At 44.8% G+C, this 26,938-nt stretch overlaps 1 protein-coding gene across 3 annotated transcripts in view; it reads left to right on the top strand.

Annotated features, from left to right (window-relative positions):
• Nucleotides 1–26,938, top strand: part of SUSD6 (sushi domain containing 6) — a 104,840-nt gene that overhangs the window by 45,942 nt on the left and 31,960 nt on the right. For 2 of the 3 annotated variants that reach the window (XM_003901982.3, XM_031668038.1), the window contains exon 2: nucleotides 1,351–1,551. In XM_003901982.3, the coding sequence (XP_003902031.1) occupies nucleotides 1,431–1,551 (121 nt within the window). In that variant the 5' untranslated portion in view covers nucleotides 1,351–1,430. Of the gene's footprint in view, nucleotides 1–251; nucleotides 1,126–1,350; nucleotides 1,552–26,938 lie in introns of those variants that run through there. The other variant, XM_009211827.4, reaches the window with a different exon arrangement.

Genomic DNA, 26,938 nt, shown 5'->3' with positions numbered 1-26,938 from the left:
GGAGGCCGAGATGGTGGATCACTTAAGGTCAGGAGTTTGAGACCAGTCTGGCCAACATAGGGAAACCCCATCTCTACTAAAGATACAAAAATTAGTTGGGTGTGATGGTGGGCACCTGTAATCCCAGCTACTTGGGAGGCTGAGGCAGGAGAATCACTTGAACCCGGGGGGTGAAAGTTGCAGTGAGCCAAGATCATGCCATTGCACTCTAGCCTGGGCAACAGAGCAGGACTCTGTCTCAAAAAAAAAAAAAACCAAAATCAGATCTGGGTAGTATTCCTGGCAGAGTCCCGGGGCATCCTTTATTAGGGTTATAGATGGCAGACTCCCTAATCTGTGCATATAAAGCCTTATTAATGGAGAAGGGTGTGTGTGTGTGTAACTTTAAAAAAGGAGGTGTAATATTATATGGAATACCTGTTATAAACTAAAATAACTGGCAAATGAATTTAAATAAGTTAACTGAAATATAATAGGCCCACATCATAATGTATTATAATGTATATGTATTGTCAACCCAGTTGCCTCCCTAAAGGCTTATAGAAAATAATCTTTAAAGTCTTGACCTCTGATACATACACACATTCTCTCTCTCTCTCTCTCTCTCTCTCTGTCTCTCTCTCACCCCCACCCCCACTGGTTCCTACTTTTCTGAAGTCTTTGTCTGAACTAGAGTGGGTAGGTGGTAGGACTATTTAGCAATTACAGCCCATTCTCCATGCCTCCCCTCCGCCCCATCTTTTTCAGGGACAGCCAACAGAATGTGGTCACAGGTGTGTTGGGTGAGCCTTGATTAATTAGTCAATTTTTGAGATTCATGGCTGTCGAGTCAGATCCTCCGGCTCATCAGCCTTTGGCAGTTTAGCCAGCAGGCTGGGGCCCTCAGCTCCCACTGCTGCATTCCTTCTCTAGGCGGTGTATTCTCTCTTTACGACACGTGTTCTCTCTCTCTTTTTTTCCTTTTGGTTAGTTGAACTTGTTCTGAATCCAAGTGGCAAAGGCAAAGCCTGACTTGGGTGTAGCAGCTCTGTGTCAATAGCCGCCTCTCTGCTGGAGCCTCCAGGCAGGCGGTGGGGCAGAACTGGGCAGTTTCTGAAAGCCCTGCTGTGCCTGACCGACATCCAGGTGAGACAGAGCTCACCTCCTGGCTTCTGCACGCTGCAGGCCTTGTTTCCCCAGGGAGGAGTTGAAAAGCCACTTCTGTGCTTGCCTCTCCTGGCAGCAGGGATTCAGTTGCTAGAATTCTCTCAACTTTGTGTGTGATTATGACTTCCTTACCAAAGTGTCTGCTTTTGACTAACTTATGGCTGAAGTTTTCAGTTTATCTATGTCCTTGTTTGTTTGTTACAGGTGAATCGGCTCCCGGCGGACTTTAGGATTCTTCTGGATTTTAAATTTTTTCCTTTTAAAAAAACTTGGACGGATAAAAGATGTGCCATGGCAGGATAGCACCAAAGAGCACCTCAGTGTTTGCCGTGGCCTCCGTGGGACATGGAGTGTTCCTTCCACTGGTGATCCTTTGCACCCTGCTTGGAGACGGACTTGCTTCCGGTAAGTCCTGACCTGCCTTCTGTGTGTGGGTGGGAAAATATTTAATACTATTGTTTCTCTCGAAGACTAGGACAGGGGACTCTCCTCCTGGCAGGCAGTTTCAGAGAGAGCAGAGGGTGGAGGGCTTTTGTGCTGTGGTAAATATAGCAGGGAGCCAGTCCTTCTGGGGCCTAATGAGTCAGCTGGAGGAGGGATGTGTGGCAGCCTGCTGGTGGTAACCTTGTCACCCCTTCCCCCCAGCCATAATCATCATCGGGAGGACAAAGGTGTAGGGTTCAGAGCATGATATGCGGGTTAAGGGGGCAGACTTTGGAATCAGACTGCCTGTGTTCAGCGCTCATTCTCACTACTTGCTTGCCCTGTGACTCTGAACAAGTTATTTTACTGCTGCAAGCCTCTGTTTCCTCAGCTGCAGAATGGGATAATAATAGTACCTACCTCATTGGGTGGATGTGAAGATTGAGGTAATAAGTATGTAATGGTTGTTAGCTCTCTTTTGTTTGTTCGTCATTCTGTGCTTTTTCTCAGAATTAGTTGAAGTATTACAATTTAGTGAAATAAGACCCGGTCACTGACACTACAAATGTTGTGATCTTGGGTAAGCTAATTAACCATCCTGGGGCTCAGTTTTTCCCTCTGTCCCATGAATGGGTCTACCTGGAATAACATTTAAAGTCACTTCCTTGTCCCTCAGTAAATGCTTTCATGATTCTAAGGACTTTGCGATTGAAGCTGATGAGCTGGACGGGCCCTAGCAGGGGCTAGAAATGCACCATTGAGCCTGTTTGTTTGTTTGTTTTGAGACAGAGTCTCACTCTGTCGCCCAGGCTGGAGTACAGTGGCACGATCTTGGCTCATTGCAACCTCTGCCTCCCGGCTTCCAGCGATTCTCCTGCCCCAGCCTCCCGAGTAGCTGGGACTACAGGCGCGTGCCACCACACCCAGCTAATATTTTTATTATTTAGTAAAGATGGTGTTTCACCATGTTGGCCAGGCTGGTCTTGAATTCCTGATCTCAGGTGACCCACCCGTACCCACCTTGGCCTCCCAAAGTGTTGGAATTACAGGCGTGAGCCACGTGCTCGGCCCATTGAACCTTTTTGTGTTTGTACAGCCCTTGTTGCCTTCAACAGTGCTCCAGAGACCCTTCTAGGCAGTCTTTGTGTGGTCTTCTAGACAAAATGTTCTTTTAGAAAGGCTGTATTTGGGTGTGTACAGTAGGCCTCTGGGTGGTGTGCTACAACCTACCTCTGTGTCTGTGAGCTCCAGAATCATCATTGAGCTTACCAGTACTGGTGTTCCTACTGGACTTTATTAGAAGCACATACATGGCAGTTTCCTTGGCCAGTGCTTCCTGGAGAGGGATCTCAGAACTAGATCCTGGAAGGGGACTTTGGTAGGGACAGTAGGGGAGTGGTATATTGTGGCTGTAGAGCCTCCACAGTTTAGTGCTACTTCTTTCATTCTCTATCAGCTCCCACCACCCACTTACCCAGCATAAACAGATAATGGCACCATCTCAGCTAATCTTTTTTTTTTTTTTCCTGAATTGTTGGAACAAACAATTACAGATTTTTTTGTTCCATTGTAGCCTTTTCTGCTACCAACATATAGATTTGCCTTTCCTTCCACCCCATTCTGACACTTAACCCAAATCTTTTCTCCCTAGTTATGAGGAACTCCTGGCACAACCCGGGGGGCCATAATGATTGGGACCCCACAATGTGGCCATCAAGGTTATATGAGGTTTCAAAGGAAGAGAAGACCAGGCTGCACCAATGTGCAACAAAAGGAAGCACAGCCTCCTTTCATAGGGTCACCCCAAAACCAGAGGAAGCCTCTAGAAGTGCTAGCTGCAGAACCGCAGAATGTGGTGACTCTTTTATTCACCAGTGTGTATTCAGAGCAGAAGTTGGCATACTGGCCCACAGGCCAAATCCTACCTGCCATCTGCTTTTGTAGAGCCTTGCAGTTAACTGTTTATATTTTTAAATGGTTGGAAAAATCAGATATTTCATGACTTGTAAAAATGTATATGGGCTGGGCGCGGTGGCTCAAGCCTGTAATCCCAGCACTTTGGGAGGCCGAGACGGGCGGATCACAAGGTCAGGAGATCGAGACCATCCTGGCTAACACAGTGAAACCCCGTCTCTACTAAAAATACAAAAACTTAGCCGGGCGAGGTGGCAGGCGCCTGTAGTCCCAGCTACTCGGGAGGCTGAGGCAGGAGAATGGCGTGAACCCGGGAGGTGGAGCTTGCAGTGAGCTGAGATCCGGCCACTGCACTCCAGCCTGGGTGACAGAGCGAGACTCCGTCTCAAAAAAAAAAAAAAAAATGTATATGAAGCTTAAATTTCAATGTCTATAAAGTTTTATTGGAACACAGCAGTGCTCATTCATGTATGTATTGTCTATGGCTGCTTTTATGCTACAGTGGCAGAGTTGAGTAGTTGTGACAAAGACCATGTGGCCTGAAAAGCCTAAAATGTTGGGGCTTTAGAATATTTGGGTCTTTGTAAAAGAGGTTCTCCCCCAGCCCAGAACAAATGGTGCTCAGTAAGTATGCACATGAATGGAATGACTGTCAGAGCAGGAAGAAAGGAAGGACTAGTCAGAACCAGCTTGGGCTTCAGAGAACTGTGCACTTGCTGCCCAGAGTCTCACAGCTAATGGTAAGGCCAAGACCTAACCTGGTGCCTGGCGTACCACCATGACCTGCTTCTTCCAAGGCTCCTCTAAGGAAACTGCCCTGGCATATGGTGTTAGTGGCAGAACGTCTGCCTTAAGTGTCTGAAGCCTCTTGAGTGTCATTAAGCTATCCTACTTACCCCTACCCTCCCTTTTGTTGGCTGCATCCCTCCCATTCCCCACCTCATTTTCCAACTACCCACACCTTCCCAACTTCCCACTCAAGGTCCGAAATCAATTATCAGGTTCCATACTGGCTAGATAAAGGGATTATTATTTTCCACTGTGGAAAAATGTGTCTGTTTGTAGTGTGGGCTCAGACCAGGATGGGAAAGTTGGCTCTGTTGTTTTCTTTCCCCTCCCCCACCTGCAAAGAATGCTCCCTTCCTGCCACCCCAACCTCCAAGTCTTTTCTGCCCCCCATAAAACATGTGTACTGGCAGGGGAAAGGGGTTCACCTTTGCTTAGATCCAGTGTACCAAGTTGCTACCAATGTTTTTCCCTTTCTTTGGAGCGGCTTCTAGGGGAGGAGGTACCCTTTCTAGGCCTGAAACCCAAAGCACACCTGTATGGCTGTGCCTGCCATAAGCAGCATGCCAAGCAGGCTTGTCCAGAAACCAGGATCTCAGATACTCCGAAGCCGAGGAAACACAGTTTAGTTCAGGAAAAGCCTCTTTTCCTCTTCTTGTGTTTCTTTTTTCTTTTTCTTTATTTATTTTAGAGATGAGGTCTCACTCTTTTGCCAGGCTGGAGTGCAGTGATACAATCATAGCTCACTGCAGCCTTGATCTCCCAGACTCAAGCAGTCCTTCCACCTCAGCCTCCTGAGTAGCTGGGACCATAGGCATGCACCACCATGCCCAGCTAATAAAAAAAATGTTTTTTTATGTTGCCCGGGCTGATCTCAAACTCCTGGGCTGAAGTGATCCTCTCCCCTCTACCTTCCAAAGTGCTGGGATTATAGGTATGAACCACTGTGCCTGGCCTCCTTCTTGCATTTCTTACCTGTGCTTATAGCTGCTCCTGAACACCCACCTCAGAGACGTTTTTAAATGGGTGCTTGTAAAATATACAGCCTTGCTATCCAGTGGGCTGTAGTAGACCCTGGCTATATGCGTGTGTACATGCACATTCACGACTCTGAGAATCCCACTAGACATAGGTAAGTGGGCATCCTCTGGAGACAATTTGTCTGCATCATCTCTGGTTGTAGATATCACAGTCATCATAATCTATATCATCTCATCAAGTATCACAGTTTTGATCACAATCTAAGGTAGGAAGAATCATGTATGAAGAGGTACTTCAGAGTTCTGGAGTAAAATTACACCATGTTTAAAGTTCAGTTTCTATACTGGTTTCTCTCATCCACAGCTCGAGATTTGCAGTTATAGCAGAAAAGGTGTTAGACAGGCATTGGGTCAAGTTTTCCCTTGGCCATTCCTTTAAATGGGGAGAATTATTGAAAAGTTTCCTTTTTAAGAATGGCAAAAGGAAGCATATCTTATTCTTCCCACCTAGTCACACCATGCAGTGGATAGACCAGAATTAAAAATAAAATCTACGCACATGCTACCCAATTTGCCTTTCTTGAGCTAGGTAGAATTAAGATCTCTTCTCTGTAGCAGCCTTTCTCAGGTCTCCAAGTCTTTCATTTTACCTGTAGTCTTAAGAAACTTGCTGTATGACCTGAGGCAAATCACATGACCTCTTTGTGTCTTTTGCAAAACAGAAACAATAATCCTTAAGAATGTTAAGTTGATGTTGTGTAGACTAATAAAAATGATTGGAAGGCTCTTGGCATATAGAATGAAGTGTGTGATGTAATTCCCAAATAACAACAACAAAATTGGTATATGACCTACTGTTGAGTCACGAGGTACAGTAGACTTTTTATGCAGATGATATTCTTTGCTGTCATTGAAACACAAAACTTAAGGTGCAAAGTACTGTTTGAGTTGGGGATAAGAGATTTTTGGAGCAGTTATCAAATTTGACCAGTGAGGAGGGATTAATTTTCTTCAGGAATCCCCACTGCCTTCAGAAAGCTCATATTTGCATAGCTTGATCTCAATCCAACTGGCTTGCTGACTCATAAAAAGTTTTTGTTTGCATTCTCTTTCTTTCCTGAGCTTATTTACTAAACAAGGTCAGTATTTTACTTGTTTCTGATTTTTTTCCCCTTAAAATGTTGCCATGACATGTTAGGCCATGTTAAACATCACACCATCACCTAAAACAATTTTAGAATAGTAAGGAAAACAGCCATCTGCATTTCTACATGACAGAAAGCCAGGCAGTTAGTTTTCATTGAAAATGGAAAATGTTGAGAACTAGGTTCTCTGGGAGATGACTTGACTTTGGCCTGTAGCAGAGAGATGTTGGCAGGTGGCCCTGGCTCACCTCATCTCGGAAGGACCCTGGAGTCAGAGATAATGTACACTGAGTTGAGAGGAGAAGACAAATGGGAAACTAATGTGTATAGAGCATCATTTATGTGTCAGGCTCTGTTATCATTCCAGGCAGATGTGCAATCATTTAATAAAAGAGAAACTGAGCCAGAGAGAGGTTTGATAACTTGTTCAGAGACTGATGATTTTAAGTGGTGAGGCTGACTGGGATTTGTGCTCAGTATGTCTGACTCTTGCCCATGGTCTTTTCTGGGAGCCCCACTACCTGTGCTGAGTGACAGGCTTCACTGAGACCTGTTTTTTGTGTTTCCTGATTGAAGTGCTCAGATCAGCCTCCAGAAGATTATTCTGATGGAGGAAGAAAGAGACCATGTTTTCTCCTGATGGATAAAAAGGATACAGGAGTCATCTGTGGGTTACCATGTTTCCCTCTGTGGTTGTTTCTTTTTGACTCCGTCGCCCGGGCTGGAGTGAAGTGGCGCGATCTTGGCTCACTGCAAGCTCCGCCTCCTGGGCTCACATCATCCTCCTGCCTCAGCCTCCCGAGTAGCTGAGACCACAGGCGCCCACCACTACACCCAGCTAATTTTTTTGTATTTTTCAGTGGAGATGGGGTTTCACCATATTAGCCAGAATGGTCTCAATCTCCTGACCTCGTGATCTGCCTGCCTCGGCCTCCCAAAGTGCTGGGATTACAAGCGTGAGACACTGCACCCGGCCCTCTGTGGTTGTTTCTGTTCTCATCTACTGTGGCTCTGGGTTGTTTGGTTCCAGTTTAGGCACAAGGTTTGCCAAGGTGGTTCTATTCTTGGAAAGGAACAATAGGGACCATAGCAAACAGTTCCCAAAACATCCGCAAAGCATCTTCCTGTCAGCTGCAAACCCTGTTGATGAAAGTGATGTAATCTCTCCATGGTGTAATTACCTGTGACTATAAAAAAACTTAGGGATTGTGGTGGGAGGCTGGATGGGTCATTATAGTTCTTGTTGAACCCTAGTGTCCCGAAAAGGCATTGATAAATTACCCTCTGCACACTAATTGTTGTGCCATGTTTAGAACATTGACAATACATGGTACCACCCTTGCATTGTAACTTTCTAATAAAAGAAACCGGGAGTCCACATAACTAGGTCTCTATTGGGTTAAAGCCCTCACTAAACACAGATTCCATCTGCTGAGCAATGGTGCCCCACTACCCTGCTAACTTGCCAGCTTAGAGGTTATTCTTCTTACCTACCTGACTTTCTGCAAAAGAGGAGCACAGGGTGCTAATAAAACAATTAGGGTTAGCACTCGGAGTCTTCAGTGATTCTAGGTAGGTTTCCAGATGAACACCTCTCACCACTTCTTACCCACTGGAAGAGTCCAGTGCATCACTTGGGAGTGGGAGCCTGCAGAGGGTGTGTGGAGCCCTTCCATTCCAGGTGGCCTGTGCTGGTGTGCCTGGCTGCCTGAACTGGGGTCAGATCAGGAGAGACCTTGGCCTGCCTCAGATTTAGCTTTGGGGCCCAGAGGGACAGAAACATTTAGAGACAACCTTTCTGTGTGCAATGTGAATGAAGAGTACCCTGGCTGCTGACTTCTTTCCAGCCCTGTTCATTGACCTCATCTTAAGCGAATTTAACACATGAAAATCTGAATTCACTGGAAGATGAGGGTGTGACTATAACTTTTTTTTTCTGAGACAGGGTTTCACTCAGTTGCCCAGGCTGGAGTGCAGTGGCACTGTCACAGCTCACTGCAGCCTCTGCCTCCCGGGTTCAAGTGATCCTCCCACCTCACCGCCTCAGCCTGAGTAGCTGGGACTATAGGCATGCATCACCACACGTGGCTAATTTTTTTAAAAGTATTTTTTGTAGAGATGGGTTTTGTTGGGTTTGCCCAGGCTGGTCTTGAACTCCTGGGCTCAAGCAATCCACCCGCTTTGGCCTCCCAAAGTGCTGGGATTACAGGCATTAGCCACTGCACCCGACTGACTATAACCTTTAGAACAGGATTGTCCCTAGGATTTCTTCACATAGCTGTCTCTTATGAGGTGGAGGGGGATTCAATTCATGGACACCCCTCAAAATAGTAAATACTACCTGCAGCTCTCATGGAGCCACTGAGGTCATGAGTATAGCTCAGTATTATATCTAGCTACCATTGTGCTTCAGCTCTTCACCTTGTTTTTTGGAATGACTGCATAGTCTGATGAAAAGCATGTACTCTGGAGTCAGATTGTCTGGGTTGAATACTGCCTGTATTCTTTGCTACTTTTGTTGCCTTGGATAATTTTTGTGACCTCACTGTCTGTGTTTCACCAGAAAGGGGATGATAATGTCTGCTTTATAAGATTGTATTGGGGATCAAATAAGATAGTAATATGTAAGGCATTTGGAACATTGCTGGGTACACAAATAAATATTCCCATATTGGAAGATCAGATCCTAGCACTAATTGATATCATTCCACACTTCTGGTTTTATGACGTCATAGCTGCTTGGGTGGCAGACTCAGGGTTGGAACGTGCTCCCCGTTTCTTCTGTATCTCTTGGATTCTGTTTCATTCAATTCAGTGCTTACTGAGTAGAGTGAGATCCTTGATATTCATGAGGTTTTCTGAGTCCCTAAATTCTCAAGTAACACATGTTGGTTTCCCATACATGAAGACGAGTAGCAAAGAGTGGTAAATGCCCTTCTGAGATGTTGGTGCTGGAGTGAGATCAGCTAAGTGATCTCACTGTGAACTGTTTGTTCTCTTCAGGGAGGCTGCCTTGTTGGTATTTCAGAGCTGATGTTCCTCAGGGATGCTATTTGTTAGGAACATTTGGAGTCACTTTTGAAACCTTACATATTAAATATGAGAATGCCAAGGTTCTGTTCTTTTAAAGATATTTTTTATTTAATCAGCACAGTGATGTGATTGAAAGGTTGCATTTTACATGATTCCAAAACACAACTGGGAGAATATAACATTAGAATTAAAAAATAAGAAATATCTTTCCCATTTGGTAGTCCTTTTGCCTCCTCTTGCTTTTCTTAGCTATATTGGTATTTCTTCTTTTAGGAGCCCCTTTCTACTTATTGGCATCCCTGGTGATGGAGATTTTTTTCTTGTTTAACTTCTTTGACTTATTAGCTTTGCCAGTAACCAAATCTCTTAAAGGAGAATTGTTTAGTCATCCAAAATTCTGGGAAGTAGTGCAGGGAAGGTAAACAGATTCTCTTCAAGATTTCTTGGCCAAGTTTTTTTTTTTTTTTTTTTTTTCATTCTTTTTAAATCACAAAAGTATGTTTGGTATTTCTGTGGGGAGGGGGCACAAAATGTGTTTCAGGAAGTTATGACCAAGTAAAAACAGGGCTATAAAATAATTCTGCTTCATCCTTTGTTATTCTGAGTAACAAGTGACACTCTATGAAATACAAAGGGCTTGATCAATTCTTCCCATGTAGTAGACACATGTCTCCTTGGGAGAGGGTGGGACCTTTGTGTTTATTGTCACTGGCTTGGGTTCTGATGGTTCAGCCTTGTTGACACTGGCTATGGTAAGAGGCACCAGAGAATGTCATTGGGATTGTTGCACACTAGACTATGACTGAGTGGATGTGAGGATCAGCCTGTCAGTGTTTCCTGAGCACCGGTCTAGGCACAGAGAGGTTTGGTGGCAGATGGGAGAAAAGTCTTAGATTTCTCTTCTTCCCAGTTAATCTCATTATGATCCGGAGGCTGGATTGCAAAGGACCCAGTGGAGTCTTGAGCCAGTGCAGCCCCACTAAGGCTCCTTGATAACTATGCATGGTTGCTCATGATTTCTTTCTTCTTTTTTTTTTTTTTTTTAGACGGAGTCTCGCTCTATCACCCAGGCTGGAGTGCAGTGGTGCGATCTTGGCTCACTGCAAGCTCCGCCTCCTGGGTTCACACCATTCTCCTGCCTCAGCCTCCCGAGTAGCTGGGACTACAGGCGCTTGCCTCCATGCCCAGCTAATTTTTTTTTTGTATTTTTTAGTAGAGATGGGGTTTCACCGTGTTAGCCCGGATGGTCTCGATGTCCTGACCTCTTGATCCGCCCGCCTCAGCCTCCCAAAGTGCTGGGACTACAGGCATGAGCCACCGCGCCCAGTGGTTGCTCACAGTTTATGATTAGCGGCCCATGAAGTTAGCTGGAGTCCTTCAGTAGGCTGTGTGGCTATCTGCTTTATACCTCTCACACACCTCTCTGAGCTTTGATATCTATACACACTGCTTTCAGTTTTATTTCTTTGTTTTTGCTCTTTGTTCTTGATTCTTGTTCTTTGTTCTTGATTCCGGATGTGTTTGCATATAAGCTCATTGAACACAGAGACAAAATCTTTTGTGTGTTGCTCCTTTGCTACAACCAGGCTAGCGATCATCCCAGTAGATCCAACACACACATCATGGGAAGGGTACTCCATAGGTGGGTTTACCCCATAGGACGATCCAGAATCATGGCTTGTCCTTCATGTGAGGAAAGCAGGAGCAAGTCCAGGGATCTGTGAGCAGTAGCAGTGTGTGGGGGCTCCCCACTGAGTGATGATTCCTCATAGTCCCCAGCCATCTGGGGGAGGAAGTGGAGAAGCACATGAAAGTGTCTTCATGCGTCAGGGATGCAGGTGATGGGGCTCTTCTGTGGAGAAGAGAGGGCCCAAGCAACTGCCTGGAAGAGTACATTGCAGAGTATGCTACCTTATAGCTTGGGTGAGGATTTCGAACCCAGTGTGGATCCTGTTAGGTGATGAAGAGTTATATAGTTTGAAAATATGCCCCGAGCCGGGCACAGTGGCTCACACCTGTAATCCCAGCAGCACTGTGGGAGGCCGAGGCGGGTGTATCATTTGAGGTCAGGAGTTCGAGACCAGCCCAGCCAACATGGTGAAACCCCGTCTCCACTAAAAACACAAAAATCATCCGGGTGTGGTGACGCACACCTATAATCCCAGCTACTTGGGAGGCTGAGGCAAGAGAATTGCTTGAACCTGGGAGGTGGAGGTTGCAGTGAGCCAAGATTGTGCCACTCCAGCCTGGGCAACAAGAGCAAGAACTCGTCTCAAAAAAAAGGAAAAGAAAGAAAGTATACCCCTGCCAAATCTCATGTTAAATTGTAATTGCCAGTGTTGGAGGTGGGGCTTGGTGGGAGGTGTTTGGATCGTGGGAGCAGATTCCTCATGAATGACTTGGGCCATCCCCGTGATGGTGAGCTCTCACTCTGAATTCACATGAGATCTGGTGGTTTAAAAATATGTGGCACCCCCTCCCTACCCCACTTTCTCCCTTTCGTTCTCATTCTCACCATGTGATGTGCCTGTTCCCCCTTTGCCTTCCACCACGATTGAAAGCTTCTTGAGGCCTCCCCAGAAGCACATGCCACTATGCTTCCTGTACAGCTTGCAGAACTGTGAGCCAGTTTAAAAAATATATATCTTTTTAAATAAATTACCCAGTCTCAAGTATTTTTCTTTTCTTTTTTGAGATAGAGTCTCGCTTTGTCGCCAGGCTGGAGTACAGTGGTGCGATCTTGGCTCACTGCAACCTCCACCTCCGGGTTCAAATGATTCTCCTGCCTCAACCTTCCAAGTAGCTGGGATTACAGGCGTGTGCCACCATGCCTGGCTAATTTTTGTATTTTTAATAGAGACGGAGTTTCACCATGTTGGCCAGGATGGTCTCAATCTCTTGACCTTGTGATCCACCTGCCTCAGCCTCCCAAAGTGCTGGGATCACAGACCTCGGCCAACGCTCCCGGCCTCAAGTATTTCTTTATAGCAGAGTAGGAATTGCCTAGTTCAAGGAGGGAGGAAAGGCAGGCTTTCATTGCCAGTGGGAAGTGAAGATAAGGAGGAATGTATATGAAAATCATACTGGCTCTAAACATATCCTGACATTAGAGAGGGGCTCGGAAAGTGCCACTTGGGTAGGTTTGGCTTCACTTTCTTACCTACTGCCTTTGCAGCCACAGCTTCCTCTACCTCTACGTCTGTTTCGAAAGATCAAGGCTAAGGGACAGACAGTTCCTTCTCCTCGAAACATTAGCACCTTCAAACTTATTCTCACCCTGTTCTTCCTGTGGCTAGAATTCTACCTCCTGCCTTTTCCTCACATACTTCTCTTTATCCTTCAAGGTCCTACTCAGCTTCTTCTGTGGGACATCACCCATCTCTCTTACCACTAGAATTAATAGGGTCTGAAGGAAGGAGAGTGGGCTTTGAGTGTATTTATTGAATGGAATTAACAAGAGCTCCTCGTCTTAGTTCTTTCTTTGGGAGGATGTCAGACAGGTTTTCCTAGGAGCAGGATTCCAACTCTTAGAATCTTGACTGACTTTGATTTGACGGGATTGGCCAGCTTGTTATGACCTCTGGGAATTGCAGCTTTGGGGAACTTGAACCCTTTGTTCTGTACATTATGGTACATGAACGCTATAGACTTGCTCCAAACCCTAACGACCCTGGGTTTGTAGAGTTGCTGTGGGGTTGATTGGGTTTCGTATTTTCATGACTGTTAACTCCTTTAGCAAGTATGTGTTGACATAAGGTGGGCAGGAGCTGTGTAATGCCACAGAGGGCCTTCTGGGGACGAGGTACTAGTCTGGATCTTGACAGAAGTTAATCATATTTAGTAAGCCTGTGAGAGGAGGGCAGCAGCAGCCAGGAACTGTGCTCTGCACTGGAGGAACGCAGAGCTTGTGGTTTAGCACTCTGATTTATTCTACCAGTACTCATTGAGCTTCTGCTGAATGCCAAGACTGTGCCAGCTACTGGAAATAGAACAATTCCATGTGATACATGCTATAATCAGGGAAGTCAGTGCACTACACAGGAATACTCATTAGGGGGTTTCCTGACTCAGTTTGAGTTGGTCATGGAAGGCTTTTCTGAGGGAGAGAAGTCTGCACTGAGATCTAAAGGCAAGGAGGAGTTAACGGGTAGGGGGAGACAAGGTCGCATAGTCAGGTGAAGAAGGCAGTCTCTTGGGCCAGACACGCTGGTTTGAATCCTAGTTCTGCCAGTAGTGTGTCATTTTAAGCAAGCTTCTTGAACTCTACGTCCCTTAGTTCTTCATATCTGTAAAATTGGGATGATAACATACATACCATATAGGATTGTGGTGAAGATGAAATGTTGCTGTTATCATCATCATGGTTGTTAAAATGTGGCACTTGCCAGTGGCAGGTACAGCCTGCTGTTGTGGGGAGTCTGGAGGGAGGAGAGGAAGAGAGTATAGTGTCTGCTCTGTTCATCTCAGCACTTCCTTTCCTTGGAACTTCCCATGTCACTGTTGAAACTTCGGAATTTTCAACAGTGTTTGAATCCAATATACTGTATTCCCTAAACTGATTTGTTTCTTGCCCTGTGGATGAAGGAGTGGTCTCTTTCACTCTGGCGGAGTGTGTTCAGTAGCTGTAGTTTCAAAAAAGAAGTCTAACCTTAGCCTGAGAATTCAGGGATTTAGGTTGAGCACACCAAAAGCACAGTTTGAGGAAGCACCCAGAGAGGACTGAGATGCTGCTAGTGGAGGCAGGTGCCTGTCCTGGTTGAATTGTCAGAATTGTGGAGGAGGAGGAGGAAGAAGAAGAGAAATAAGCTCTCCTGGAGTATCCTAGGGATCAAAGAGTTAAAGAAAAAACAAACACTAGTTAATAAATCAAGAAGTTGAATGAGTCTAAACAGGAAAGGAAAGAGGGTTGGAAGGAGGATGTTAATTTTAGGTACAACTTGTGGGAGAGGATTGGGGATGAGAAGAATAGCAGTGGACACCTATTTGCCCATGAGACAGGAAGTGATGGGCTAGGTGAGGCTGCCCTTCTGGTCCGAGGGGAGAGGTCACTCAGGGCAGGCCACAGGAGATGCTTCTTGACCCTTGTCACCTGGCCTCAGCTCAGCCAACTCGTAGGAGGCATGTCTGACAAAGGCTCCTTATTTCAGCAAGTCTGATGCACCGTGTGGGGTCCCATGTGGGTCTTAACTGGCGTCACAAATTCCATGGGGAGGTTGGAGGGTGTCAGAGGTTCTTAATTGCTTGGGGAAGGGAGAAGAATGGAGGAGCAGCTGGCGTCTGGGCCCTTCAGATGTATTCCAGGATTTGTCATCTTGGATCAGGCTGGGGTAATTGGAGAAGTTGGGGTGAGGACTGTCTGTGATTTGATGTGTTCAAGGGTGCAGAGAACTGTTGTGACTTCCAGCAGAGATGTGTCTCAGGTTTCTTAGACTGGCTTTCAACAAAGGAACCCTTTCTTGGTGCTATTGTTCTCAATACCTTGTTGTTAGGCAGTTTAGAGGCTTTGCTGTTCAACTGCCTCCTCTCCTTGGCATTCAGAAAATCTGTCACCAGTAACGCAGACCCTAGCCTTGTAGAAATAGTTAAGATTGTGAATAATAGGATTAAGTGAGATAATATGTGTAAAAGTCCTGGGTAAACAATAAAAATCTATTCCAATGGAAGGGATTATTATAATACTATTTTTTCAGTCAGCATCTCTTTTCTTTTTTTTTTTTTTTGAGACGGAGTCTCACTCTGTCGCCCGGGCTGGAGTGCAGTGGCCGGATCTCAGCTCACTGCAAGCTCCGCCTCCCGGGTTCACGCCATTCTCCTGCCTCAGCCTCCCAAGTAGCTGGGACTACAGGCGCCCGCCACCTCGCCCGGCTAGTTTTTTGTATTTTTTAGTAGAAACGCGGTTTCACCGTGTTAGCCAGGATGGTCTCGATCTCCTGACCTCGTGATCCGCCCGTCTCGGCCTCCCAAAGTGCTGGGATTACAGGCTTGAGCCACCGCGCCCGGCCCAGCATCTCTTTTCTGAATTGCTCAGAGCACTTCGTTAACACTAACTGGTTAATCCACCATCCATCCCTGGTTGGAGGCTGGCATTTTTTTTTTTTTTTTGAGACGGAGTCTCACTGTGTCTCCCAGGCTGGAGTGCAGTGGCGTGATCTCGGCTCACTGCAAGCTCCGGGAGGCTGGCATTTAATAGCCCCTCTTTATATGCAAGATCAAACACAAGTTTCCAACAAACTCCCGCATCTTCAGCTTGAAGCCCAAACCTGTGGAATCTAAATCTAAAGCTTGGACTTCTAAATGTGATAATGCCTCATTCCTGGGAATAAAGAAGGTGAAAAGAGAAAGAAGGGATCATTACAAATTTTTTTTTCCATGAATAACTGGTCATGTCAAACAAGGCTGTCATAGTCAGGATTTTGAGTGACCTAGAAGTCAGTCATTCATTTTCCTCTGAGAAGCCAGAGTTCCTGCTGGAAATGAAACTTGATAGGAGCTGGAGAAGCAGAAGGCTAAGAAGAGCAGCTTTGGTGCAAAGAACAGGGAAGAAGAGAGGGGGCTGGCAGATTTTTAAATTCTGTTCTATTAGACTGTGGTGGAAGTACTTGAGATGCCAGGTTCTGCATCACAGTGCTAACTGCCTGGCACATGCCAGTGGAAACACATTCTCTCCTCTGGTGTGTACCAGGAAGTGTCAGGGGGACCCACAGCAGGTGCTTGGTGTATTCTGCAGGTCTCATGTTGAAACTTCACAGACCCCCCTGAGTGTCCTGCTCAGACCAGTTTTGCCACAGACCAAGTATTGCAGTCCAGTTTGGCAGGGTGGGATCTGGGCAGATCAGCCTTAGGCCAATTCTTCAGTCAAGGAAAGGCCTACGTGCATTGGTCCACCTGTGTCCCTTCCAAAGGCTGGCCTCACCAGCCTAGAACTGGTGTGGAAAGGTCCTGTTTTGTTCATAGTACTAGGTGAGGCCATTCAGAGTCATCAGGACCTTTTTCCAAGCTTGTGCTTCCCTGCCTCTGGTCAAGGCTTAAAGGGCAGTTCCATCGTCACCTTTTGTACTCTCATGCACAAAGTCTTGAACCCTAGGAGCAGGAGAAGGATATACTGAGTTGGGAAGCTCCTCCTTCCTCCAGTGGCAGATGTGTGGGCTCTCAGGTTTGAAACTCTAGAGGTCATTCAGGTGTGCCAGTGAAGAGGCACATACTCATGAGAGAACCAACAGACTGAACCTTGGAGGTTATTTGCACTAGTGAGTTTCAGATTTGAGCTAGCATCAGATTCCTCTAGAGGGCTTGTTCAACACAGATTGCTGGGTCCCATCCCGAGTTTCTGGTTCAGTCGGTCTGGGATGTGGTTTTAAAAGTTCTCTAAAGAAGAACTTGGTAGACATGGAGCAGCAGCTGCTGCTGGTCTGAAGACCACACTTTGAGAACCACCAATTTATACTTGGACTGAAAAAAACCTGTCTGACTCTTTTCGGAGCAAATTTTGCTGAGGTGAGGACAGAGGGGTGGAGAAATCTTGAACCCACGAGGGAGACAAGTGGCCCTCTCAGAAATAGGCTACTACAGGTGGGCCAACCTATAAAACTGAGAAGAGGTTAAGGGAGGATGCCTTCAGATGTATCTCTTCTCCAGGCTGGTCTGGTCCTTGCATACTACCCTATGGAAAGTAGCCAGACCTGGTGAGCCCCGGGGCTGGGTCACTTTCATTTCCTATTCTGCCCCCTGAGGCAGCAGTGAGTTCTAAAAGTCTGCATTTTCGGATGCCTTTCCTCAGTCTGGGCTCTGCGGTATGAAGAATGGGACCCTGAGCTGGGGTCCTGGGCATCGGCCCCAGCACCGCCTCTAATGGACAGTAACTGAAGGCACCTCATGTTACTCAAGGGTAATGTGAGTGTGGATTAGCTCTCTGGTGCCTTTTGTGCTCTGATACTCTGGGTTCTCTAATGCTTTACCCTGACAGCTTCCTCCTCAGGGTCAGGAACTTCTGCTGGCTTGTTACCTGTTTTTTCTTTTTCTGTGTACGAGAACTTCTGTTGATCAGAATCCCATCCAGAGACTGGCTTACCAAAAGTGAAACTAGAGACAAGTTTAGGAATTGGAGAGAATAACTTTTCTTTTTGGAGTCATTGGCACCTGCACTTATGCTGCTGCCATAACACCTGCCTGCAGAGAGAATGACTTAGCATCACTGTCGTGCCTGCTCGTTTCACCTCACTGCCAGCTTCATAGGCTGTCTGATCAGCTCTGGTTTCCAGGATGCTCAGGATTGTTATTTGACATTCTCCATTGCCTGGCACAATGTGTGGCTCATCGTAGGCCTGTGTGTATGCTTACTGGATGTATCGAATAAGGGGTTGTATCCAGCTACCTCTTCTTTTCTTCATTTTCTTCTTTCTTCTTAACTTGGTACAGTTGTCTTCCTTTGCCCTCCTCCCTTCCATCCTTCCTCCCTGCTTCCTTTGTACCCATTTTTACTCCTCAGCACTCTGGCAGAGCTAGCATGTACGTTGAGTGCTTTGGGGGTTAAAGTATACACAAGACAATCATAAAAGACCCTCTGCAAGCCGTCTGTGTGAGGGGTTCCTCCAGAGCTCCTCGCTCTTCCTCCCTCCTTCTGTCTTCTGCCCACTTTGTCTAGGGTAGCTGTGAATGTTTTCAGTGTCCTAGGGGAATTTGCTGTTCTTCAGATTGAATTTGACCCCGTTTTCAGCCTTTATTTCCCACCGGAGCCTGATGGTGTTTGTATTGGCAAGCCAGAAGACTCCTGGCTTGGAGAGAATTAGTACAGCCTGCCTCAGAACCATTGTCTGGCCCTGTCTTTTCAGCCTCTATCTGAAGGGGCAAAACAAGTATTTTTCAGCCTTGGTTAATTGTTACTTAGCCCCTCTGATCCAGCCTGGGCAACTTTCAGGTAGCTCAGGCACTGACTAGCCTGAAGTCTCTGTTGAAACAGGGACAGATTAAAGTTGATTTGATTCATTTGAAGTAAAATCAGCAGGCTTTTGATGATTTCATTAATTTCCTCCCTTCTGAACACGCTCCTGTTAGCAGTAATTGGAAACCGTGACTCTGTTTCTCATTTCCCCCCACCACTCTGCTTTAATCTGAGACAGCTGGAGACTGCACTCAGCTTTTTCATTTACTGGAAGAATGGTTTGAAGATGGTTTTAATGACTGGCTTTGACACTATTTCCAGAAGCTAAGACTGTTGCTCTGCTTAAGTTCACACCCACCTGGGGGCCTCAGTTTTGCTCACCTTGCTCCTATAAAGCTGCTTAGTTCTTGATGTGCAGGTGGAAGAGGGTCCCCATGAGAATTCTTTTTATCCCAGGCAGTATATATGCAAGCTTTTCATTACTCATTTTCATCACTCAACATTTACAGACTGCCTGGGGTGTGTGCCAGGCACTCAGTGTGAACTGAGTGTGTTCACAGCACCTCCTCCTGGCCCTGGTGGAAGTCCAGAGGCCTAGGTAGGTGAGATTCCAGCAGGGTGGTGGCTAAACTCAAACCTTGGGAACTGTGGTCTCTGGGGCTTTTTTTCTGTATGTGTTTTTATAGTTGCAACTCCAGTTTCTGTGCTTTTTTTTTTTTTTTTCTTCGCCCTAAAGAGGAATAATATGGACCACCTCTTGATGTCAGAGAAATAACAGGTAGCAGTAGCTGTAACAGCTAATCGCTAGTGGCAAGTTGACAAGATGTACAAACACTTGCTTGTATATCATGTCATATTGTTATCCTCACAGTAAACCTATCACAGCCAGTAAAGGACAAAGCCGGGATTCAACCTAGGTCTTCCCATTACAAATCAAATACTTTTTGTTTATTATTGTTATTTTTAGAGATGGGGTTTCACTGTGTTGTCCAGGCTGGTCTCGAACTCCTGGCCTGACGCCATTCTCCCACCTGAGTGGCTGAGATTACACGTGGGAGGCACCATGCCTGGCTCTGCTTTTTGTACTATGTTGTTTTATTTGATGGTTTGGTTTTGTTTTTAACGCTGACTTCCCATGCCATTGTCTTTAGTATGACTTCAACCACTTAAGTGTCAAGAACCATTATGTATGCATTGGGTCTTGTGCAAGGAAATCAGGGTCTCACAATCTAATTGGGGGAAAAAGATAAGAGTTCATCTTAGTTCCCCTTGAATGATTCAGGTACTGGATGCTATTAGAAAGAAGAGAATTAACCCTAATGTCTGCCTAGGGACGCTTCCAGAAGAGCCAAGACTTGAATTGGCATGGTGGAAAGGCAATACTCAAACCAGGGGAGAGCTGAGGAGGAGTTTTGGTTCCTATTTGACTATCTCAGACTCTGGGATACAAAGAAGGTGGTGAGGTTTGTTTCCTTCTTCAGACTTAGAAAACCAGTATCCTCTGGGATGATGCTCCTCCAACTTTACTGTGCTTTTTCTTTGTTTTGTTTTTTTTTTTCTTTTTGAGACAGGGTCTTGCTCTGTTTCCCAGATTGGAGTGTGGTGGGCAATCACGGCTCATTGCAGCCTCCACCTCCTGGGCTAAAGCAGTCTTCCCACGGCAGCCTTCTGAGTAGCTGGGACTACAGGTGCATGCCACCATGCCTGGCTAAGTTTTAATTTTTTTTTAATTGTTTTTTTAGAGATGACCTCTTACTATGTTGCCCAGGTCAGTCTTGAACTCCTAGGTTCAAGCAATCCTCGTGCCTCGGCCTCCCAGAGTGCTGGGATTATAGGCGTGAGCCACTGCCCACGGCCTTTACTGTGCTTTTAAAATGAGATTCCCATATATTTTGCCCACAAAGAACCTTTCAGTAGAACTCTGTACAGCCCAGCAATCTGCATTCTTTAAAAGTTTGCTAATAATGTAAAACAGTTTCCCCAGCCTCTCAATTCTCCTGCCTGAAGAGAAGAACCCAAAGGTATAGATTTCATTTGTTCCTTTCCGGAGGCAGAAGCTGTTTGGTCAATCAGCTGCCCCCATCGTTATGTTGCAGGTGGTGAGGCCGGCCCAGGCTTTGAGAAACACTGAAACCCAAGGGTGTTCTGGTGCCCTTAGTGTTGCAGAAAGCATTAGGAACTGAGGATCTGGGTTTTGATACCATAGAGGTCCTACTTGATGAGAAGGGGACTTAGAGTGTTTAGGATAAAACCAAGGAGGAATGGGGACAGTGGATAATAAATGGTGTAAGTTAAGTTGACTCTGACAGCACCTGGGTCAGTCTGTCTGCCAGCTTGATTTGAACGCAGGTGGGGACACCCACTGAGTCTGAGTACCTTTGAAACAAAGTTCTGGCCTTGCTCAGAGTTACTCAGGTTACTCTGTTAAGAAAAGTGTTTTTACAGATCCTGTTTGGTAGCTTAGCTTTCAGATGACTGTTTTGCAGAGGGGAGTGGGCGGGGTGGGTGGCGGCAGCAGAGACAGCTGCATGGTCAATCAGCGGGTGAGTAGAAACAGGTCTGCCAGAAGATTTAGCAGTCTTGGTGACTCCAATGATTTATTTCTGTATTTTATGACCATGTGGTACCTAGGATAGTTGTAAAGATTAGAAAACAATCACAAAGTTACCAAATACCCTGTTAAGAAGTGATATGCCTTAGGTTGGAGGCATTATAAAAATACTATAGGTGAAAATAATTAACATTTATAAACATGTCATGTGTTCCACTGTAAACTTAAAAAAATAGAGGCAAGTGTAATCACACATGGATACTTGCCTCCCAGATTTAATATTTTGCCACACTTACTTCAGACCTTTTCCTCCAGAGATGACCAGTATCCTAAGTTGATGTGCATCATTCCAACCATTTCTGTTTTTAGATACTTAAACATGTATTCGTAAGTATGTGTGTAAAAATGTGCAGCACATTTGGTGTTCCTGCTTCAATGGTGTTTGGATGGAACAGATCCAGGGACTCTCTTGGGGGGAAAAAAAAAGTATGTAACCTTCCGTAGCATACTTTTTTCACTCAACATTGCTTTTGACATTTGGCTATGTTAGTACATTTCTTTTACCTGCAGTATAGCATTCCATTGTGTTAATGTAAGTGTATATTACATATTGTAACATTATAATAATTTATAATTATGTATAATTATATAAATATAACTATTGATTACAAATTATAGTTGTAAATTATAAGTTGCAATTATTTATAGTGATGATATGTAACAGTATAATTGTATTAATAATAAAATATTTATAACCATTCTCTCACTGATGTATCTATGGGCGACTCCAGTTTTTCGCTGTTAAAAACAATGCTGCGGCTGGGCATAATGGCTCACACTTGTAATCCCAGCACTTTGGGAGGCTGAGGTGAGCAGATGTCTTGAGCCCAGGAGTTTGAGACCAGCCTGGCCAACATGGTGAAACCCTGTCTCTACAAAAAATACAAAAATTAGCCAGGTGTAGTGGCACATGCCTTTAATCCCAGCTCTTCAGGAGGGTGAGGTGAGAGGGTCACTTGAGTCCTAGAGGCCAAGGTTGCAGTGAGCCATGAATGCACCACTGCACTCCAGCCTGGGCAACAGAGCAAGACCCTATCTCAGAAAAAGAAAAAGAGTTAACAAAAGAAAAAAAGTTGTTTAAAAAAACAGTGCTGCAAGGAACATCCTTGTACATGTGTCCTAAGCATGTGTGCGGAATTTCTCTGGTACCTACACCTGGCAGGAGAGTTGCTGGGTTGTTGGAAATGCACAACTTCAACTTTCTGCATATTGTTCTTCATAGTAGTTGTACCAGTTTACACCACTACTGATGTATAAGAAAATTCTTATATCTCCATATGCTTTACAACAACTGGTATTGTTAGGTATTAATTTTTCCAGTTTGATGGACATGAAATGGAATCTCCTTATGGCTTTAATTTTGCATTTCCATGATTATCTTCTTGCAATTTGTAGATTTTTTAAACTTTTCTTACGGCAGTGGTTCTCAAGGACCTTTGAGATCCTTTTAGGGGATTGACAGGGTTGAAACTAATTTCATATTAAGATGCTATATTACATACTAAGATCTTGTTTGCCTTTTTTGCACTCATTGTTTCATGAGTGGATAATTGAGTTTACAAAAGCTATGTGGCATGTGTTGTGATCATCGATGCTAACATCTGTGGGTTTGTTATTTTAAAATGAATTCTAAATATTTAAATTTTTTAGTTCTATTTTCAAATATGGTAATATTGATAGGTGTAACACACAAATTCTTTGGGCATTCTCAATAAGTTTTAGTAGTGTAAAGCAAGCTTGTTCAACCCACGGCCCATGGGCTGCGTGTGGCCCAACACAAATTCATAAACTTTCTTAAAATATTATGAGTTTATTTTGCTTTTTTTTTTTTTAAAGCTCGTCAGCTATTGTTAGTGTTAGTGTATTTCATGTGTGGCCCAAGACAATTCTTCTCTCAATGTGGCCCGGGGAAGCCGAAAGATTGGGCACCCCTGGTGTAAAGGAAACTGAAAGCCAAGAGTTTGAGAACCACTATTACTTTACTGTGTCGATTTAAAAAAAATTTTTTTTCCTTTCTAGTATGTTTCTTGTTTAAGAAATTATTTTCTGTCCAAATTCATAAAGATGGGCTTTTGTATTTTCTTGTAGAAGTTTTGGAATGTATTTTTATGGGCAGTGTCTGCCAATTCCCAGGCCCTTCAGCCACTAGGAATAGTTTTTAATTTTATGCCTTCTCCGAATCACTTATATGGCCTGAATGGGACATCTTCCCTATCTGAATATAATTTTTTGGGAGGGCAGTATGTGGGGATAGGGATTTAGCCGCCTTCTGCAGATCCCTTTTGTTCAAGAGCGCCTCCTAGCATTTTGCAGAGTGCAGCAGTCTCTCCTTGAGAATGGTGTACGCTCTCATTTTGGATCCTTGGGTTCACTGATTTTGCAGTTGGCTGTTCAGAGGCCCAGAACCCACAAGCGACAGGGATTCTGGAAGCAAAATCCCTCTCTGCACTCGCTAACCCCCATGCCCCAGTTTCTACTGGATACTTGAGTTTCTGTCGAGGCACCAGTGCCCTTACTCCTGGTTGTGTTTGTGCTGGGGTGGGAAGGTGTATAGGCAGCTAGCTGGTTAACTGCAGTCAAGGATATAAACAATGGCCTCCTCTAAGAAAAAAAAATTACGTTGCTGACATCCAGGGCTCCATCATCTCTCACCAGGCTCTTACTGGTTTTCCTGTCTCCAGTGTCTTTCTCACCCCTCTCCCCACAAATCTGTCTTCTACCCTGCCAGAGTAACTCTCAGAATCTCATACTTGGCATGATGCTACTTCTCCTCTTAAAAGAAAACAAACTCAGGGACCCATAAGACTTATGGTAAGGTCCATTCTTCTAGCAATATAACCCTCATCTGTGCTTTCAGCTTTCTTGCCAGCCGCTTCTGTATCCTATCCTCTGTCCTGGAATCTCACCAGGCATCTCATTTTTATTCATTTTCCTAGCATGCTGTGGTATGTGCCCCCAAAGCCTTGCTTATGCTGTTCCCTCCAACTCAAGTGTTGTTCCCTCTTTGTCTGCTGGGGGAGATCTTTTTTGTCTCTCAGACCCTACAAAACTCAACAATCTGAGAAGATGATTCCTTTAGTCTTCCCACTGATAGCCTTTCAGTCAAAATGAAGACTCAGCAAAGTTATCTTTGTCTTTGTTGCACTTGTCGCTTTGTTAGGGGAAGGCTGATACATCTCCATCCCTTCCCCAAAAGTTCCTTACCCATAAATTTTGTTTACAGAGTTGGCCCCAGTAGTTTTGCAGCCTAATTCTTCAGTAGCTGCAAAAAAGGAAGATACCTTTTTTGTGATTAAGAGCTGATGTTGATATCCTAGTAAATTGTCTTTTAGTATGCCTTGCCTACAGGGAGGGAATACACTGAACAGTCTGATGGCAACACCTAGTCCCTCACCCTTCGCTACCACCAATTCACTTATTGTGCATTTTGAAAAAGTAGTACATTGACATCTGTCATTTTAAAAATGGTACATGAAATACATGTATGCATTAATGCTGTCTGCAGAAAGGTCCTGCTCAGGGAAAGAATTCTGGATGGTACTCTGTTTTTCCCGTTTAGCCACACCTAGCCTCCTGCCTCCCCTTTAGCAGCCTAAAAAAATAAAACTCCCTAAACCCTGGACATCTGTTAGACATGCAAATTAAGCAGATTAACTTTTATTTTCTGAAAGAGCTTTATAGCAGAAATCCACATGGATGTGGAGACAAGGGGGCTCCTGCTTGGAAGACTGCTGACGTAAGTGGCCTGCAATAGGAGGGTTGAGATGGGTCAGAGAAGGGGAGGGCCCCGTAGGGGGATCTGAAGTGGGAGACTTGGATGGCGAATCTTCATGTCATTGTTAACATCTGAAAGAGTTGACTTTCTTTGGCAACTTTTTTATAGCTCTTTCATTAGTTATTGAAAATGGTTGCTATAAAGGTAGGGAAAGTAAGATAATAAAATGGGGGAAAAATTATTTCCCTGGCTCACATTGCTGTAATCAATGCAAAGGTAGGATTGGATCTGTTGCATGCTGCCTTTTAATCTGTTGCAAACAGGCTAGGTGGGTATGAATTCTCAAGTTCATGAAAAGGGCTTACAGCTAAAGAAGTAGGGTCTGAGCACTCACAAATGCTGGGTTACTGTGTTAAACACTGTGTTAAATGTTATTGAAAAATATGTTTTCATATGGACATGGATCAGAGAGAAGTTTCCTTTGTGGGTAATGCTTGTCTTGTTACTTGAAGAGTACTGCTAATGTTGCTGTAATGTTTGATCAGTAGTAGTTTGAGAAATGAAATATGGGCCTGGTGGGGTGGTTCACGCTTTACTCCTAGCACTTTGAGGGGCCAAGGTGGGAAGATCACTTGAGGCCAGGAATTCAAGACCAGCCTGGGCAATACAGCGAGGCCCCATCTCTACAAAAAAAAATTTCTAAAATTTAGCCGTGCATAGTAATGCATGCCTGGAATCCCAGCTGCTCAGGAGGCTGAGGCGGGAGGATCATTTGAGCCCAGGAATTTGAGGCTATGGTGAGCTATGATTATGCCACTGCAGTCAAGTCTGGGTGACAGAGTGAAACCTTGTCTCAAAAAAAGAAAGAAGAAGTGGTAAAATACGAGGAATAATTAGGTAAGCCTCGCATATCAAGCAGAATGGTACCAACTTTCTCATTCTGCCCTACTTTGCCCATGTCTCCTCCCCTGGAACCCAGGCCCTCTGGAACATATGAGAAAAATAATCCTTGTAATCAAACCAAATGTATGAAATACAAATTTAACACTCTCCCCAATTAAAAAAAAAAAAAAAAAACCAGAGTATAGTTATTGCAAAAAAGATTTTACCATCCACTGAAGGAGTCACTGTGCAATTGTTTTAAATAGCAAGTGCTCTGGTTTATCTATAATAAGATTACATTTTCCCCTAATTTTTTATAATCACATTTGTTGTTTAAGACATCTAAGAGAAAGAGAAGGTAGGAGGGTGCAGTCCCAGTGGCACCTTGGGCAATATCAGATGAAGTGTTTGGCTGAGCCTGCAACTCTGAAACCTATGCTGAGTTCCACATCTGGTCATAAGAAGTTGCCTCCCTTTTTTCCCCTGCAGCCCTGTCTCTCCTAGAACAGGCTTTGCCAAGGATGAAAAGCCTGGATGTCAAATCCTTTCTCTCTGCCCTGGCAGGGAAGCTGTTCTGTTTTCCAAGAAGCTTTTTTTTTTTTTTTTTTTCACTTGGGGAATTTTTACTTTCCTCTTATGGGAAGTTGCTTCATCATTTCCCAAAAATATACTGTACCTCTTGTTTAAACAGGGTGCCCTTGAAGAGCTCTGGAGCCTGAAGGGGGGTGGGGGTGTTGTGAAGTCCTTTGTTTCATGCTTTGATGTGAGCTGAAATGCAGGCTGTCTACAGGCAGAAGTCTCAGAGTTTGCCAGGACTGGGTTCTGGAATGGGGTGTAGGAGGAGAGACTCCCTGGGAAGCAAGAGCTGGGATCTTTTTAAGCATTTAGTTTATACATGTTGTGAGAGGTAACAGCCCTTCCAGACACGGACACCATCAGGTATTTGTCCAGTGCCTTAAATATGCCCAGGATGGTAAAGGTGGGCGCTCTGCCCTTTTGAGGAATTCATGAAGAGGACCATGTCACATTTAGAAATGGTGAACAAAATGGTATTTAACTACTAGATTGTGTAGACATAGATGCTTTTGTTTAGAAAGGAAGGATATTCCTGTAAAAGAGAGCACTAAGATTGAGCCTTGCATTATGGGTTGGGTCTGAGTTGATGGAGGAAAAACTAGAGGATGTTGAGGAAGAGAGAAAGGAGAAAGAACTGAGAGGAGCTAGAAGGCTGAACTGAGGCCATGATTATGGGTGAGTGAGGCCAGTGGGGTCTGCCTAGTTGGACTTGATGTTGGAGAAATGGAACAAGCCAAAGTGTGGAGACATGCATAGCCAGCAGAAGCATTTAGACTTGTAGAAAGAAATTGGCAGCCTTTGGAAGATTCTGAAAATCATCATGAGGAAAAATGTGTTTTGGGGGAAGAT

This window comes from Papio anubis, chromosome 7 (genome assembly GCF_008728515.1).
Source record: "Papio anubis isolate 15944 chromosome 7, Panubis1.0, whole genome shotgun sequence".
NCBI lineage: Eukaryota > Metazoa > Chordata > Mammalia > Primates > Cercopithecidae > Papio > Papio anubis.
Note: the sequence above shows the minus strand (reverse complement) of the source record. Positions and strands in the feature narration are given on the sequence as shown.